We start from the raw sequence: 12,529 nt of genomic DNA on the forward strand, positions 1-12,529 counted from the left end.
TGTGTAAGATGTCTGGGTGCCATGGAGAGCAGCTGTGTGTGGAAGTATTGGGGCCAGTCTTAGCAGCAGCTCTCAGACAAGATCGAGGATGGAGCTCCATATCCTGCATCATGTCCGTCCTTATCCTGCAGTGTGCCTCAGTGCTTGTTGGACATCACAGACTGTGGTCTTCCATCTGCCATGAATCCCTTGTAGTATAGCCAGTGTGATGTGGCAGCTCAAGAGGGATCATGCTGCCATGAACAGCAGCTTTCCTCTTTCTTCACACTTCACTAGTGCCATTGTTCTTGAAATAACCTTTTAGAAGAAAATAAAATATAATATTAAATTGTAAGGAAGGAAGAACTATGACCATTGTAGGTTTTCAGATTTCTTGTGTGAGGACACAGGAGACCAACTCTAAAGCAAATACTAGGACTTGTTAACTGCCTGTGGTTCTGCTCAGATGACAAGGGCCCTCCTTTTGCATTAGAATGGCAGAGGAATTCCTTGTAATTTGGCAAACTGATGCTTTCCCCACAGTATTATTTGGCATTAGGATTTTCCATGAGATGTAGGGAGGGCAGGTTTAAAAGTAGGATTTCCCACTGCCAGCCCTTCCCTTTTAGCACTGCAAGGGTCTGTTTATGAATCCTGTGCCAAAAAGGCTTCATTAATGGTCCTGGCACAGTTCTTTGGAGCAAAATCCAATGATACGGAACCAGGTATCTATTTATCTTTTACAATTTATAGCTTGATTCATTTCAGAGGGGTGCAGATGAAGGTTTTCAGGAGCCAGAGCACCAGCAAATGTCAAAGGCACAAGTGCTGCTGGCAAAAACTGCTGGACAGGGCCCCTCTGCTGAGCTCTGAGAAGCACACTCCTGTTTGTCCCCAGGCAGTCGGCCAAAATCCAGCTGCTGAACACACAGCTGGTTCAACTGTCTCCCAGAGTAGGCACACAGAGGGCTACTCTAGCCCCACACCTCTTTTCAGGCCATGTGGCAAGCTGAAACCATTCATTCTTTTGTGCAGCTGCTTTACAATACAAAAGGAACTTTATTATGGGTTTTAGTCCATGGTAACAGAAATACAGTCAAATTCCCTCAGCCAGTTTTTGGTATACTGAATGCATCACTGGTCTGTAAAGGCAACTGATTATTTTCAGGCACTATCACCTAATCTATCAAACAAGGAAAATACAGTGGGGTTTTAAAGGCTGCCCTGAGAAGCAGTTCATATCATTGATGATTTTAATTTGCTCCAGTTAACATACTTTTAACAACATTTTCTCTATTTCAAAATCAATGTCTTAGTCCAGTGGCAAAGAAGGAAATTATTGCAATTGCTCACCCATCTCCCTAGGCTTGCTTAGTCATTGCAGTGTCCAGTTGCTCACTATATGTCTCACTACAAAGAAAATGCTGATAAGTTTAATTAACGAGATTGCCTCTGTGATAGTTTCTTGAGGTTAAAACCAAGGCCACCATCCAAATTCATCCAAATTCATTAAATTTCATCCAACTTTACTGCAAGAAGTTTCTCCTTTTCAGGTCTTTGGCAAATGAATGCTGGTACATCTGCCTGTATTTCCTCTCCTTGCCTGTGTGCTGGAGGCTCTCCTCATCCACAGCCTCCCATGCCTCAGCTCCTCCAGCTCACAGTCTTGATCCTCAGCTCCAAAGCAGCTCCAGCAGTGGCCCAGATGCCATGCTGGGCTTTCTCCCAGAGTGGCAAAAGTGCTGGCATGTGCTCTGGGGAGTGGCTGCTCTATGGCTCTCACCAACAGAAACTGCAGCCCCTCTCTTACCTTGGACTGTGCAGCAGCAAAAGGGATTCAGGTTTTTTCTTTCTAGGAGCTTGAATTTGTACCCAATGGTGGTCACAAAATCCTGAAAGCTTCTGAAGCCTTTAATAGGTAGCAGTGACAAAGGCAAAAATCTCTGTAATAATAAGTATGATCACACACTTTTAAAAGAGAGGGGTTTGTTTTGTTTTGTGCTTTTTTGCCATTAAAACTTATTGACTTTATGCTAGTAAAAGACCAAATGTCTTCCTGTACCAGCAGCAATCCTTACCAAGGGTATCTCCTTTATTTTAATTTTATTTTTGTTACGAGGAGCAAGCAAGTAGTTCTGAGGGATTAGACAATATTAACAGATCTTTTTGGATTTATTCATCTATAGATAAATATCTAGTAATCACAGTTCTCTTTAAGCTGTATCTGAGGATGTTGGATGTATTTCTGAACTTTTACAGAAGTTTCTTTAATTCTCTATTTACAGCAAGTGCTGATTTTCCATACAACGGTCAAGCTATAGGAGATGGAGTTAACAGAAACTCAGCTATTATTGGAGGTAAGAAAACTGTCTACTTTTCTAAGATACTTTGCAGTATTTGTCTCTGATGGCTGAATTGCAGTTGGTAATAAGGCTGCATATTTCCATATCCAGGTTTAGGTTTGTTGTTTACCCTTGATTTGCTGTGTAATTTTTCCTTTCTAATTTATATTTTTATTATTACTTATAACTTTTCCTTATACTTTGAAACCTCTGCAATACTGCAAAGATAGCATTGCATTCCTCAGAAAAATTCAGGCCACACTTGAACAGCCTCAGTTCACCTGCCCAATGCATCAGTTAATGTAAAGTGGCATAACATAACTCTGGCTGGTAACAATATTTTTTTTCTGAAAATTTTATATCTTCATCCTGGAAGATTCCTTTGCCTGTAGAGAAGGGCCCAAACAGGAACAATGTTGTTTTATCACATGGATACCTATGCCTAAGAGGATAACATCCATGAGACTTCTCTGTAACAGGTTTGAACCCAAAATAGACCATTGCAAGGAGAGCAGTGAAGGCTAGAACTGATGATAAAGCAGGAACATCTGCAATTATGTGCAGCCAGTGCTTAGTGGGTGGTGTGATCCAACAGTGAACCAAGACAATTTTCAAGGACATGTAGAGGAGCTACGATAGGTCTTTATAGCCATTGACTGGAAAGTGAACATAGAGATTTCACCTTCAAAGAGCTGCCCATGTGATCAGCACCCTCTGCCTCTTGGTCAGCAAAGCTTAGATCTGTAAAAAGGTATTAATGTTGAAGTTTTTACCTATGGGATGACAGTCACCAGCAGCCTTCAAGGAGCTGCAATTTGTATATAGTGGAATCTATATATAAATATTAGTGTAATGGAAACCAAGCAATTGTGGTGATGCCCACATGCCCAAGTTGCTTCAAATCAGCTCAGAGGAATTTTGGGATTCTTTCTTTGTGTTGAAGTCTGCAGCTGGTCTCACCAGGGGCATCTTTTCTTTCCTCCTGTGTGCAGGCGTCATCGCAGTGGTGATCTTCACCATCCTGTGCACCTTGGTGTTCCTGATCCGCTACATGTTCCGCCACAAGGGAACCTACCACACCAACGAGGCTAAAGGGGCAGAGTCAGCCGAGAGCGCCGATGCCGCCATCATGAACAATGACCCCAACTTCACGGAGACCATAGACGAGAGCAAGAAGGAATGGCTTATCTAAACCCAAGGGGATGGGGCCTGGGGTGGGATGTGAGCTGGGCCAGGGTGGGACTGGGATGACTCTTGCAATGGAGAGAGAACACTCTGTGTCGGACACTTGAGCACACATAGGATAAAAAAGATCAGCACAACTGGAGGAGCAAGTGACAGGAAAATACCACTGAGACTGGAGAAAAAAAAAAGAATATCTCAAGCATTTAAGAAAAAATACTTTTTAATATTTATTTACAGCAAATTGCCCCTTCTGTATCCCAACAACTACAACAAAGAGCAGTTTTGCAGCTTCAGCATTGGTTACAATTTCCAGTAATACCTGTGTATATCTGTGTGTGTTTAGAGATGTTCTGGATACCTGTGACAAGAAACAGGGCTGGTTTTTTATATTTTTAAAAGCTGTTTAAAATGTGGGTGGCTCTGTCCTGAGAACAAGTGGCAGCCCTTTCTTCCCAGCATTGTGTTCCTTCCTGGCTGTCCACTTCCCCGCAGGCTGCCCTCAGCCCCACACCTCGACCACATCACCGTTTATTTGGGTGACACTGATCCAGGGGGTGGGATAGGGGGTGAGGACTAATGCAAATCTTATTCACCAGTTTCTCAACATCTCATCAGCCCATGTCAGCCCTGGCAGGGCCCATCTTCTTGACCCAGGCACTTCACTGATTGTGTGCAATTCTCATCAACAATGTAAAAATACTGTTATTATGACTACTATTACTAAAGAGGATTATCATAAAGCACAGGAGGCTTTAAAGGTTTTTTGTATTATTTTGTTGTTCTCTGAGGGAGGATGATGCTGTGTGAGTCTGTAGACCTAGTCTGTTCCTGTGTCTTTGTCTATGGCACCAGGTCCATCACCTGAGGCACATGCCAAGTTAAACTCAGCTCTGCCTGTGGCATATTGGCATATTCTGTACTTTGTAGTAGCAAATTAGAGCCAGACTTTGTTTGCTTCTGTTTCTTCTTAATAGGCTGCCATAGAACTATTAGTACAGCTTTACTCAGTGCATTTGAACCCATGGACTTTCACATCCTTTTTTTTTTTTCAACTTGAGAATAGCAATTTATTCTTTAAATCCCTTGTTTCAGTCCCTTTGCCTTCACTGGCAGTGTTAGCACAGTCCAGAAGGTGAGGCAAAGGAGGCTTGAAAACTCTGCCTCCAGAGCACGTGAGGAACACACAGCACACGGGGAAAGTTACTTCTCAATACAGAGATCTATTCAAAGTATTTTACTGTCTTTCTAAGGCATTTTTAAGAACAGCAAGGCCAATGTCAAGTACAGCATTGCATTCCATTTTTCCCCTCAAATCAGGAGTGTCCTAGGTGTCACCTGAACAGCAGTCAGGCAGCTAGAAGGAAAGACAAAGGGGCAGCCTGAAGACTTAATATCCTTTAGTGGCAATAATTTAACAAAGCTTTAGCTTGCCCTCTGTAGAGAAGCATGATTCTCCTGTGATCTGAATTGATAGGAAGTTAAGGCCTTAGTGGACAGGTTTTGCAGTGGAACACAATGAAGGAATGAATATACTGCAGGGCTTTGCCATGTGCTGAAAGAACAGAACTGATACCAGGAATTTCCCTTTAGAAGTATTTATTCTTCTGACAGTCTTAGATTTGCTTTGTCTTTAATATTTCCGGGTTTAGTATGCACAGATTTAATTTATTTTTCTGCACAAGAAAGATTTCTTTTTCACCCAAACATGCAATCTACTACAATGAGCAGTGCTGGCATTTTTTATTTCATTATCTCTTTGGTTGCAAATTTCATTATTCTAATTGACACTTTAAAAACAGGGAAAAAATCATATAGGGGAAAGAAAATATTGGAGTCTTACCGGACAAGACATTGATAAGCACAATTTGTCAGAAAGTCAGGCCAGGTAGTTCAGGTTTTAAGGATGGTAACCTAAAGTCCTGTCTTGGAGGAACATTATCATTGAACATAGATATCAGAGAAAAGCCTATTAATTTATTCTATTTATGGATTTGAAATTAGCATACAAAAAATTTGCCAGTTTTAAAAGCAATTACTGTTTCTCAGGTAACATACATGGCAGAGAGGTTCAGGTAGGCATAAAAATTACCTCTGTTACTCTTGTGCTCTGCAGTCTTTTGCCTTGCCTCCACTATTAACCTCTGCCTCTCTTGCCTGTAATCACACAGATGAGTCCTGGGTTTAATCATGGGTGTAAAATAAGTCTTCTTACCTTGGGGAATATCAGCAGGGGATGGATCTACCCCGTACCACCATTCAGCAAACTACCTAGCAATCACAGATGTCTCCATAGGATTGAAAAGGCATTATCTTTTCTTTATGATTTTATGTTTCATTTTATTTTAATGGTATTTTAGTCCACTCTGAAAAACATCCATGCCTGCAACTTCAAGCTACCAAGAGAAGTGAACGGAGCATCATTTGCAGAGATTGGCATTTTATTTGCAGAAAAAACACTCCTAATCTGAATTTAATGTCTCTGAGGAAGATCAGACTTCTGTATCCTGAGAGACTAGAGTCTTCTGCTACTTTATGTGGGGGAGACAGATTTAACAGCCATAGGGCAAATAGTGCTGAGGCCAAAAGCCTCAGCATGGCATTAGAAGGGAAAGATGGCTTGGTCTCCTTGTCTAACCAAGTTCTTGGCAACGCAAAACACAGTTGTCCCTGGTTATGGTAGTGAAGCCTGTGATATCCACTGATTTTCTAAAAAACTTACCAGCTAATCTCCCACAACCCTGGGAGATTAAGCGAGAACTTCTGGGAAATAACCTTTGACCATTGCATAAGCAAGTTATAAATTAGTGTCTTAAGTTTGAAAAACAGTTCAAATTTCTGAAATCAAGTCAGGATCATCTGCACCTCTCCATTGAATGGACACCATGGACCTTTTTCTGTGAAATACATTAGTGCTGTGTTAAAATACAGTCACTTTCATAACCTAGAAACCTTTAAATATTAGAATTCTTGTTTCTCCTTAAACTGGACCTTAGACATGATATCAACAAGCAGCTGTCTCTGTAGAGGGATTTGGTGACTTTGGGTGAATTCCTGCCTTTCTGCTTTGTATTTCATTTCTGAGAATGGTGTATGTTTAATTATAGGCACTGATCATTCAGCATCCTGGCAGTGAAGCAGGAGACATAGCCTGTGTATTTTGCTAGCATTACATCTATTCTGAGAATTTCTTCCACTGCAAGCCTATCATTGAAGGCTGAAACAACATCCATCTTACTTGTGCCAAAAATCCATGTAGTTCAACAGGTATGCAGGAACATCTGTTTGAGGGGAGAGTGGATCCTGCTTTTATAAAACTCTGTACTTTCCCCAAAGAATATTAAAATAATCAGTCTTTTATCACCTGTATTTTAGCTGTTTCACCTATTTGAACTGTGCAGAGAAATGTAGCTTCTTGTACTGGTTTGGGAACCAAAGTGTCCCAGTTGTGTTTCCAAAGGGTCCTTCTTGACACCACAGAAAACAACGGCAAAATTGCCACCAGCAGTGGGGAGAGGAAGTCGGGCTGGAGATCAGGGCTCTCAATGTTAGTGAAATAATGTAAGCAATATTTTGGATTCTCATTCACAAGACTTGCAGACCACCAGGTAATGAGACAAGGAGCTCCAAGGAGCCAAAACAATGGAAAACTTATTTTGATGTCAACCCAGCCTCAAGGAAAATCCGCAGTTCAGTCTGGCGGTTTTGAATCAGGTCTTTCACACACTGCTTATTCCGTATTTACTGATAGAAAATTCAGATGTATGAAATAGAAATATGTATCTTTAACTCGTACTGGAGCATTCCTGCTTTGTAATTTTTGTGTCTTAATCTTTACCTGTACCTTTTATATCTCTTCTAGCAGCTACCACTTCAAAGCTATGGCAGCATTTTAGGGTCATGCTCTAGGCAGCATGATATATGTGAGAGGATGGGCATCACAAATATTTCAGTAAGACTGCCAAAGCAGTGGTGTATATGTACAAGTTTATTGTACTGGTAAGAATTCATTTTAATTAAAACAATGTCCTTTAATGGCAAATTCATCTAATTTCCAGGGTATCTGTTGAAATGTGAAGCTAAGTTCAACAAGCAATAGCTTTCAATATGGTTTATCCCATGAATGATTTTACATTCCATCAAGCATGGTGATCCTGAAGGGATGTCATTCTTGAAAAGCAGAACTTAAATTCTGGTAATCAGATGCCATTATTCATCCTAGAGAAATTAAACAGAAACCTTGCCTTCTAACAGCAACAGCATGCAAATTAGAATTAATGAAGGGCAGTGTGTTTGTATTCATAAATATCTTCTGTGAATGTCTTTCCTTTTAACTAAAGTTCTATCAGAAACCAGATTGGTAAATAAAGAGGAGGGAAAAAAAGAAAAAAAAGACATTTGAAATAGTTTTAATCACCATAACAGCTGTTTCCTCATGCTTTGTATATTCTTATCATTGCTTGTATTTTTAACATCTCTAGTACCAGGAAATCAATTTGGAAAGGACAGAAGTTGGAAAGGCTTCTTAAGAAAAGACCCCTTGAAAATGAAAAAAAGGTACGTCAGAATGCAGTTATAGATAAGAGGGTGCTAAAACCAGGGAAGATTTATTGAAGTGCAAGTATATTCCTCCTGCATCAGTGTTACCTGTTACAAAGTGTACATCTGTACATGTTGAGGTGGGTAAAGGGTCTGAGAGCAGGGTTTCGGTAGAAATTTAATGACTGCCTTTCTGCTTTTTTCCCTTTCTGATCACTTTGCAGGTAGCAGCAAGCATTCTGCTTTCAGTTCTGCTCACATTTGTTACTGCAGATTCAGTATTGAATGTTAGGCATTGCCTGCCTAACAAGGGTTACGTACTACAAATGACTGAGTGTGGGTTGTTTGCCTTCCTTTCCTATCAAAACTCTGTCTTTCCTTCATGAATGAGAGCCTTTTATTGAAACCATCAAGAACAATGTATGCCCAGCTCAACAGACTTGTGTCTGTTCCTTTTAATAAACTACTTTATCAGGCTTTAAAACATTTTTATGACATGAAGCATTTTATAAAAGAACTGTGCATTTATAAAAGAACGGTGTTAAATGCAATGGGAGAATGTGAAACCTAGGCAAAGAGGCATCAGTGCAGCAACCACCTGAGTCAGAGGCACTGTTGCTCTGTCTACAGCATACACTGCCTTAACCACCCACCAAATCCCTGGATCCATCCAAGACCTTAACTTCCTTCGTGAAATATAAAAGTGGCAAAGTCCTGGTGGGATACTGTGTTCAGAACATGGTCTGACCATGTTCTGAACATTCTTTTGTGCTGGCTGTTGAAACCCCTAGAAGGAGTTTTATGCAGGAATATTTCTCATTTCTACAGAAAAGCCCTAGGTCCAAGAGATGGGAGTGAAGGTTCAAGTGTAAAGCCCGACTGATACTTGAACATTGTGACAAAGAGAGTCTTTGCTCCCTTCTGCTGCCACTTGTGTCACTGCAGCCATGTGCGTTTGCACATGCACCTCCAAAACCTAAGGCTGTTCAGGATATGATGTCTGCACCACAACTGCTGCCATGATATGGGTGAATAAGATACCAAACTTGCTCCAAATCCATGAGTCTGCAGTGCTAGCAAAATCCCTCGCTCTTGAAATTAAGTGCAATTTTTAAGATAAACTCAGGCTGTGCCCTACAGTAGCAGGCACATATGATGCCTCAAATGAGACCAAGACTTGAACCTGGTAATGGAAAAGCATTTATTTAACAATCTGTAACACTGTTCTTTTAACTCTGACTTTCACATCTAAGCAGATTTTTCTTGAGGCACTACACTTAAAACCCTTATTATGCCAACAGCTTAAGAATCAGGAAGAAAAGGGGCCAATTCATGGCTTTTTTACACAAGAAGTCTTGTTTAAAAGTCACTTACTGTAAAAAAAATATTTGGTATCAACAGGTTGTTTCACAGAGATGTATTTCTTTTCACTAATTTTCAAAATATCATATGAGCAAAGCTGAGCAATTATTTAGGGACAACCAGAACCACTTCAGGGGGTAAGATATACTCGGGAAATATACATATAAGCAAATAACAAATTTAGCATCCCTGCTTCTTCTGTGATTCAGCAGCTTCCAATAATGTCTATTTGTACTCCCACCGCTGTTGTTTCCTTAAGGAAGACCATCTGGATTAAACAACAAACATAAAACTGTGTACCTTTAGTTTTACCATAGATTAATATTCTCACTTGGTATGTAATAGCATATAAGGAAGAGCAAATTGCTATTTCCTCAGATTCCATAGCTTTAATTCTGCTGTCTCCAAGGGTCAGAGATGTACTATCACCATATTAATTGTTATAATGCAGAGGTATTTATACTGATAATATTCAACAAACTAGCATTCTGAATTCTAGCACAGAGAAATTCTAATTTATTGAGAAGGTGGGTAGATAACATTTTCTGAGAGGTGAGAAATGTAAATAACTGGAATTCACAGACACTAGAGCTGAAACCATTTGAGGGAATGTTTAGCATGCAGAAAAATAAACTGTACCAGAAAGAGTTTCTTGCTTTCCAGTTAGCAGCTTGGGATAGGTACAGTGCTGTGGCCAGTTATATATTGCCACATGTTCATTGCCTTTTTGGCCAAAATATTTGAGGTCATGTCTTTCACATGCTTTCAAATAGGCTATTGTAAGAGTACAGCTGAAGATGTGAAACTTAAACAAGCTGCTCTAGGTTGCTGGTGAGAGTACAGAGTCACAAGACCCAAAGTCTTTTACCTTTTACTTTGCTTAGAAGAAAAGTCTCAGATGTGTTGCTGCCTGTCCCTGTCTTTTGTCACCTTTTCACCATCTTACTGAACATCACAGATTGAAAGGGACCACAAAACACCTTCTGGTCCAACATTTTGTGGGAAAGGGAACCTAGATGACATAATCTAACATCCTGTCCAGTCATAATATTTTTTCCCCACTGACTCCATTTCCAGGGTAGTAGGCTATCATCAGGCTCTTTAAGGCAGATAGAGTCAGTGGAGCAAGGCAACAATCAGCCAGAAAACAGTAAATTTAGATGACTCAGGTCAGGTGGAAGCAGGCTTCATCTGGGGTATTCCCAGCCTAACAGCTGTCCTTCATTTCTTCTTGGCTTTGGTTAGCAATGGAGCAACTAGCCAAGTCTGTGTATTATTTTTCTAAACCCATGTAGAAATATGGAAGATAAACTTGGCTGAATAAAGACAAAGTAGCCATCCCCTGTATGCTAATGTTGGCTCTAAAGTGCATGTTCTCATGCTTACAGTACATGTGTCACTGAAGGAGTCTGACCTTGCCACAGGCAATAAATCCTTCACAAGCTGAACAAATAGCCCTGCACTGCTTTGTCTTGAAAAACTCCTTTGGGCAAATGTTTAGAAGTAGATCTATGGTTTGCCATCATAAAACACTGGACACAGTATCAGCAGCTAGCTGTAAGTTATTTCTGTTGTAAAATCAAGGTCTGTCTGCAGAGTTTTTGTCTTGCTCTAATGAGACCTTTATCCCTGGAGCATAAACTACTACAATAGGGCAAAGTAACAAAGAGAAATTGCCTTTGCTGCACACTGAAACGCAGTGTAAAGTCCCTTTCACTACACAGTTCCTGGTAAGAGAAAGAATAAGATCTCTGTAGATATCTAATGTTTCCTTTTTTTCAAACCCCTCTACCTATTGCTCCAAGGAAAGAAAATTGCTGACAGTTCTGGGTTTTTTCACATCTCTTTCTCTACTCTAGAAGTGTTCCCTCTCACTGACAAATTTACTAACTTTTACTGTCACCTTTAAACTCCTTCCCAGCCATGCTTGCTACATTGACCAAGGTGAAGCCTTTCACCTTCCTAAAATGTAATCATTGTAGTGGAAAGGTTATGTGCCACTCAATTCCTCTCATCTTTTATATTTGCAGTAGGTTTTTATCTGTTCATGGTACTCAGTGACTGAAAGTTCAAGTTTGGTTTCTGCCATCTGCGGCATTATTTTATAACTTGTTTGAATCTGTTCCAAAATCACAACATTGCCCGGCAGAGAGAGTCTGAAAATTAGGCAGCTGCACTTCATTCCATGCAGCATGGTTACCTTCTATTGCTTAGTTCAAATTTTCCCAAGAGATATCAGTAATAAAATTATACCTGGCAAAAGCTAGCATCTATTTTTCATAGGGCCACAAGATCTCAGATTGAGTTCTCAGCCATCAGTTTCCCTTGTGATTTTGTAGCAGCTATACAAGGCTGCTGGTAATGTCCAAAGTAGGACACCAAAAATTATACTATATATGCTTCTAGTGATTTTAGTCTTTTGGAGTATTAAAGGTCCAGCTCAACAGAGCCAACAAGTCAGCACTCCTACAGGTTTCTGTTATGAACACATCCAAGAAAACTCTCAACACTGGTTATTAAATAATTTTATTTTCATTGGATCAGCATCTCTGAGGGGAAAAAGTGCTTCTGTATGTGGAATACCTGAGACACTACACTCACCCTATTGTAACTCCTGCATTGTATCTGATTTTTTGAAGCTCCAAATTCTTAAGAGAAGGGATCAGAGTCACTTGAATAAAGAAGGCTAAGGCATCACTTGGTTGCTACTAACTCTGAAGCACAGAGAACTGGCTTTCCACAGACCTGCTTTGCATGGTCAGTCTCAGTCATACATGAGCAATGGGGAAATTTTCCTCTGCTCTTCAGTGGATCAAGACTCATCAGTGGGCTGGCTGGGCAGGTATCACATAAATTATCCTCAGTCCTAATGAGCTGACTCACACATTGAGCAGCCAGAGTCCAGGGAGTTCCTCTGACACAACAGCATGATTTGGCACAACATTCCTGAAAGGCTTCAGCTTCCCAACAATCCTGCTACCCCGTTTGACTAGTGCTAATTAAGAGAAGCCTGATGGAAATTGCCTGTACTGACTTAATTCTACATGTGGATGCCAGTCATAACCAAGAGTGCTTAATTTAATGGAGATTAAATCAATTTGCCCCCCATCATGGAGTGCTTGGGC

General features: G+C 40.4%; 1 protein-coding gene across 1 annotated transcript in view; it reads left to right on the plus strand.

The window, feature by feature from the left end:
* The window catches only part of CNTNAP2 (contactin associated protein 2), a 1,013,892-nt gene extending 1,006,012 nt beyond the window's left edge, over nucleotides 1-7,880 (plus strand). The window contains exons 23-24 of the mRNA XM_041425209.1: nucleotides 2,265-2,336; nucleotides 3,314-7,880. Of these exons, the coding sequence (XP_041281143.1) occupies nucleotides 2,265-2,336; nucleotides 3,314-3,513 (272 nt within the window). The 3' untranslated portion in view covers nucleotides 3,514-7,880. The remainder of the gene's footprint in view (nucleotides 1-2,264; nucleotides 2,337-3,313) is intronic.
* The last annotated feature ends 4,649 nt before the right edge of the window (nucleotides 7,881-12,529 follow it).

Source organism: Onychostruthus taczanowskii, unplaced genomic scaffold, assembly GCF_017590055.1.
Source record: "Onychostruthus taczanowskii isolate IOZ18803 unplaced genomic scaffold, ASM1759005v1 scaffold88, whole genome shotgun sequence".
Taxonomy (NCBI): domain Eukaryota; kingdom Metazoa; phylum Chordata; class Aves; order Passeriformes; family Passeridae; genus Onychostruthus; species Onychostruthus taczanowskii.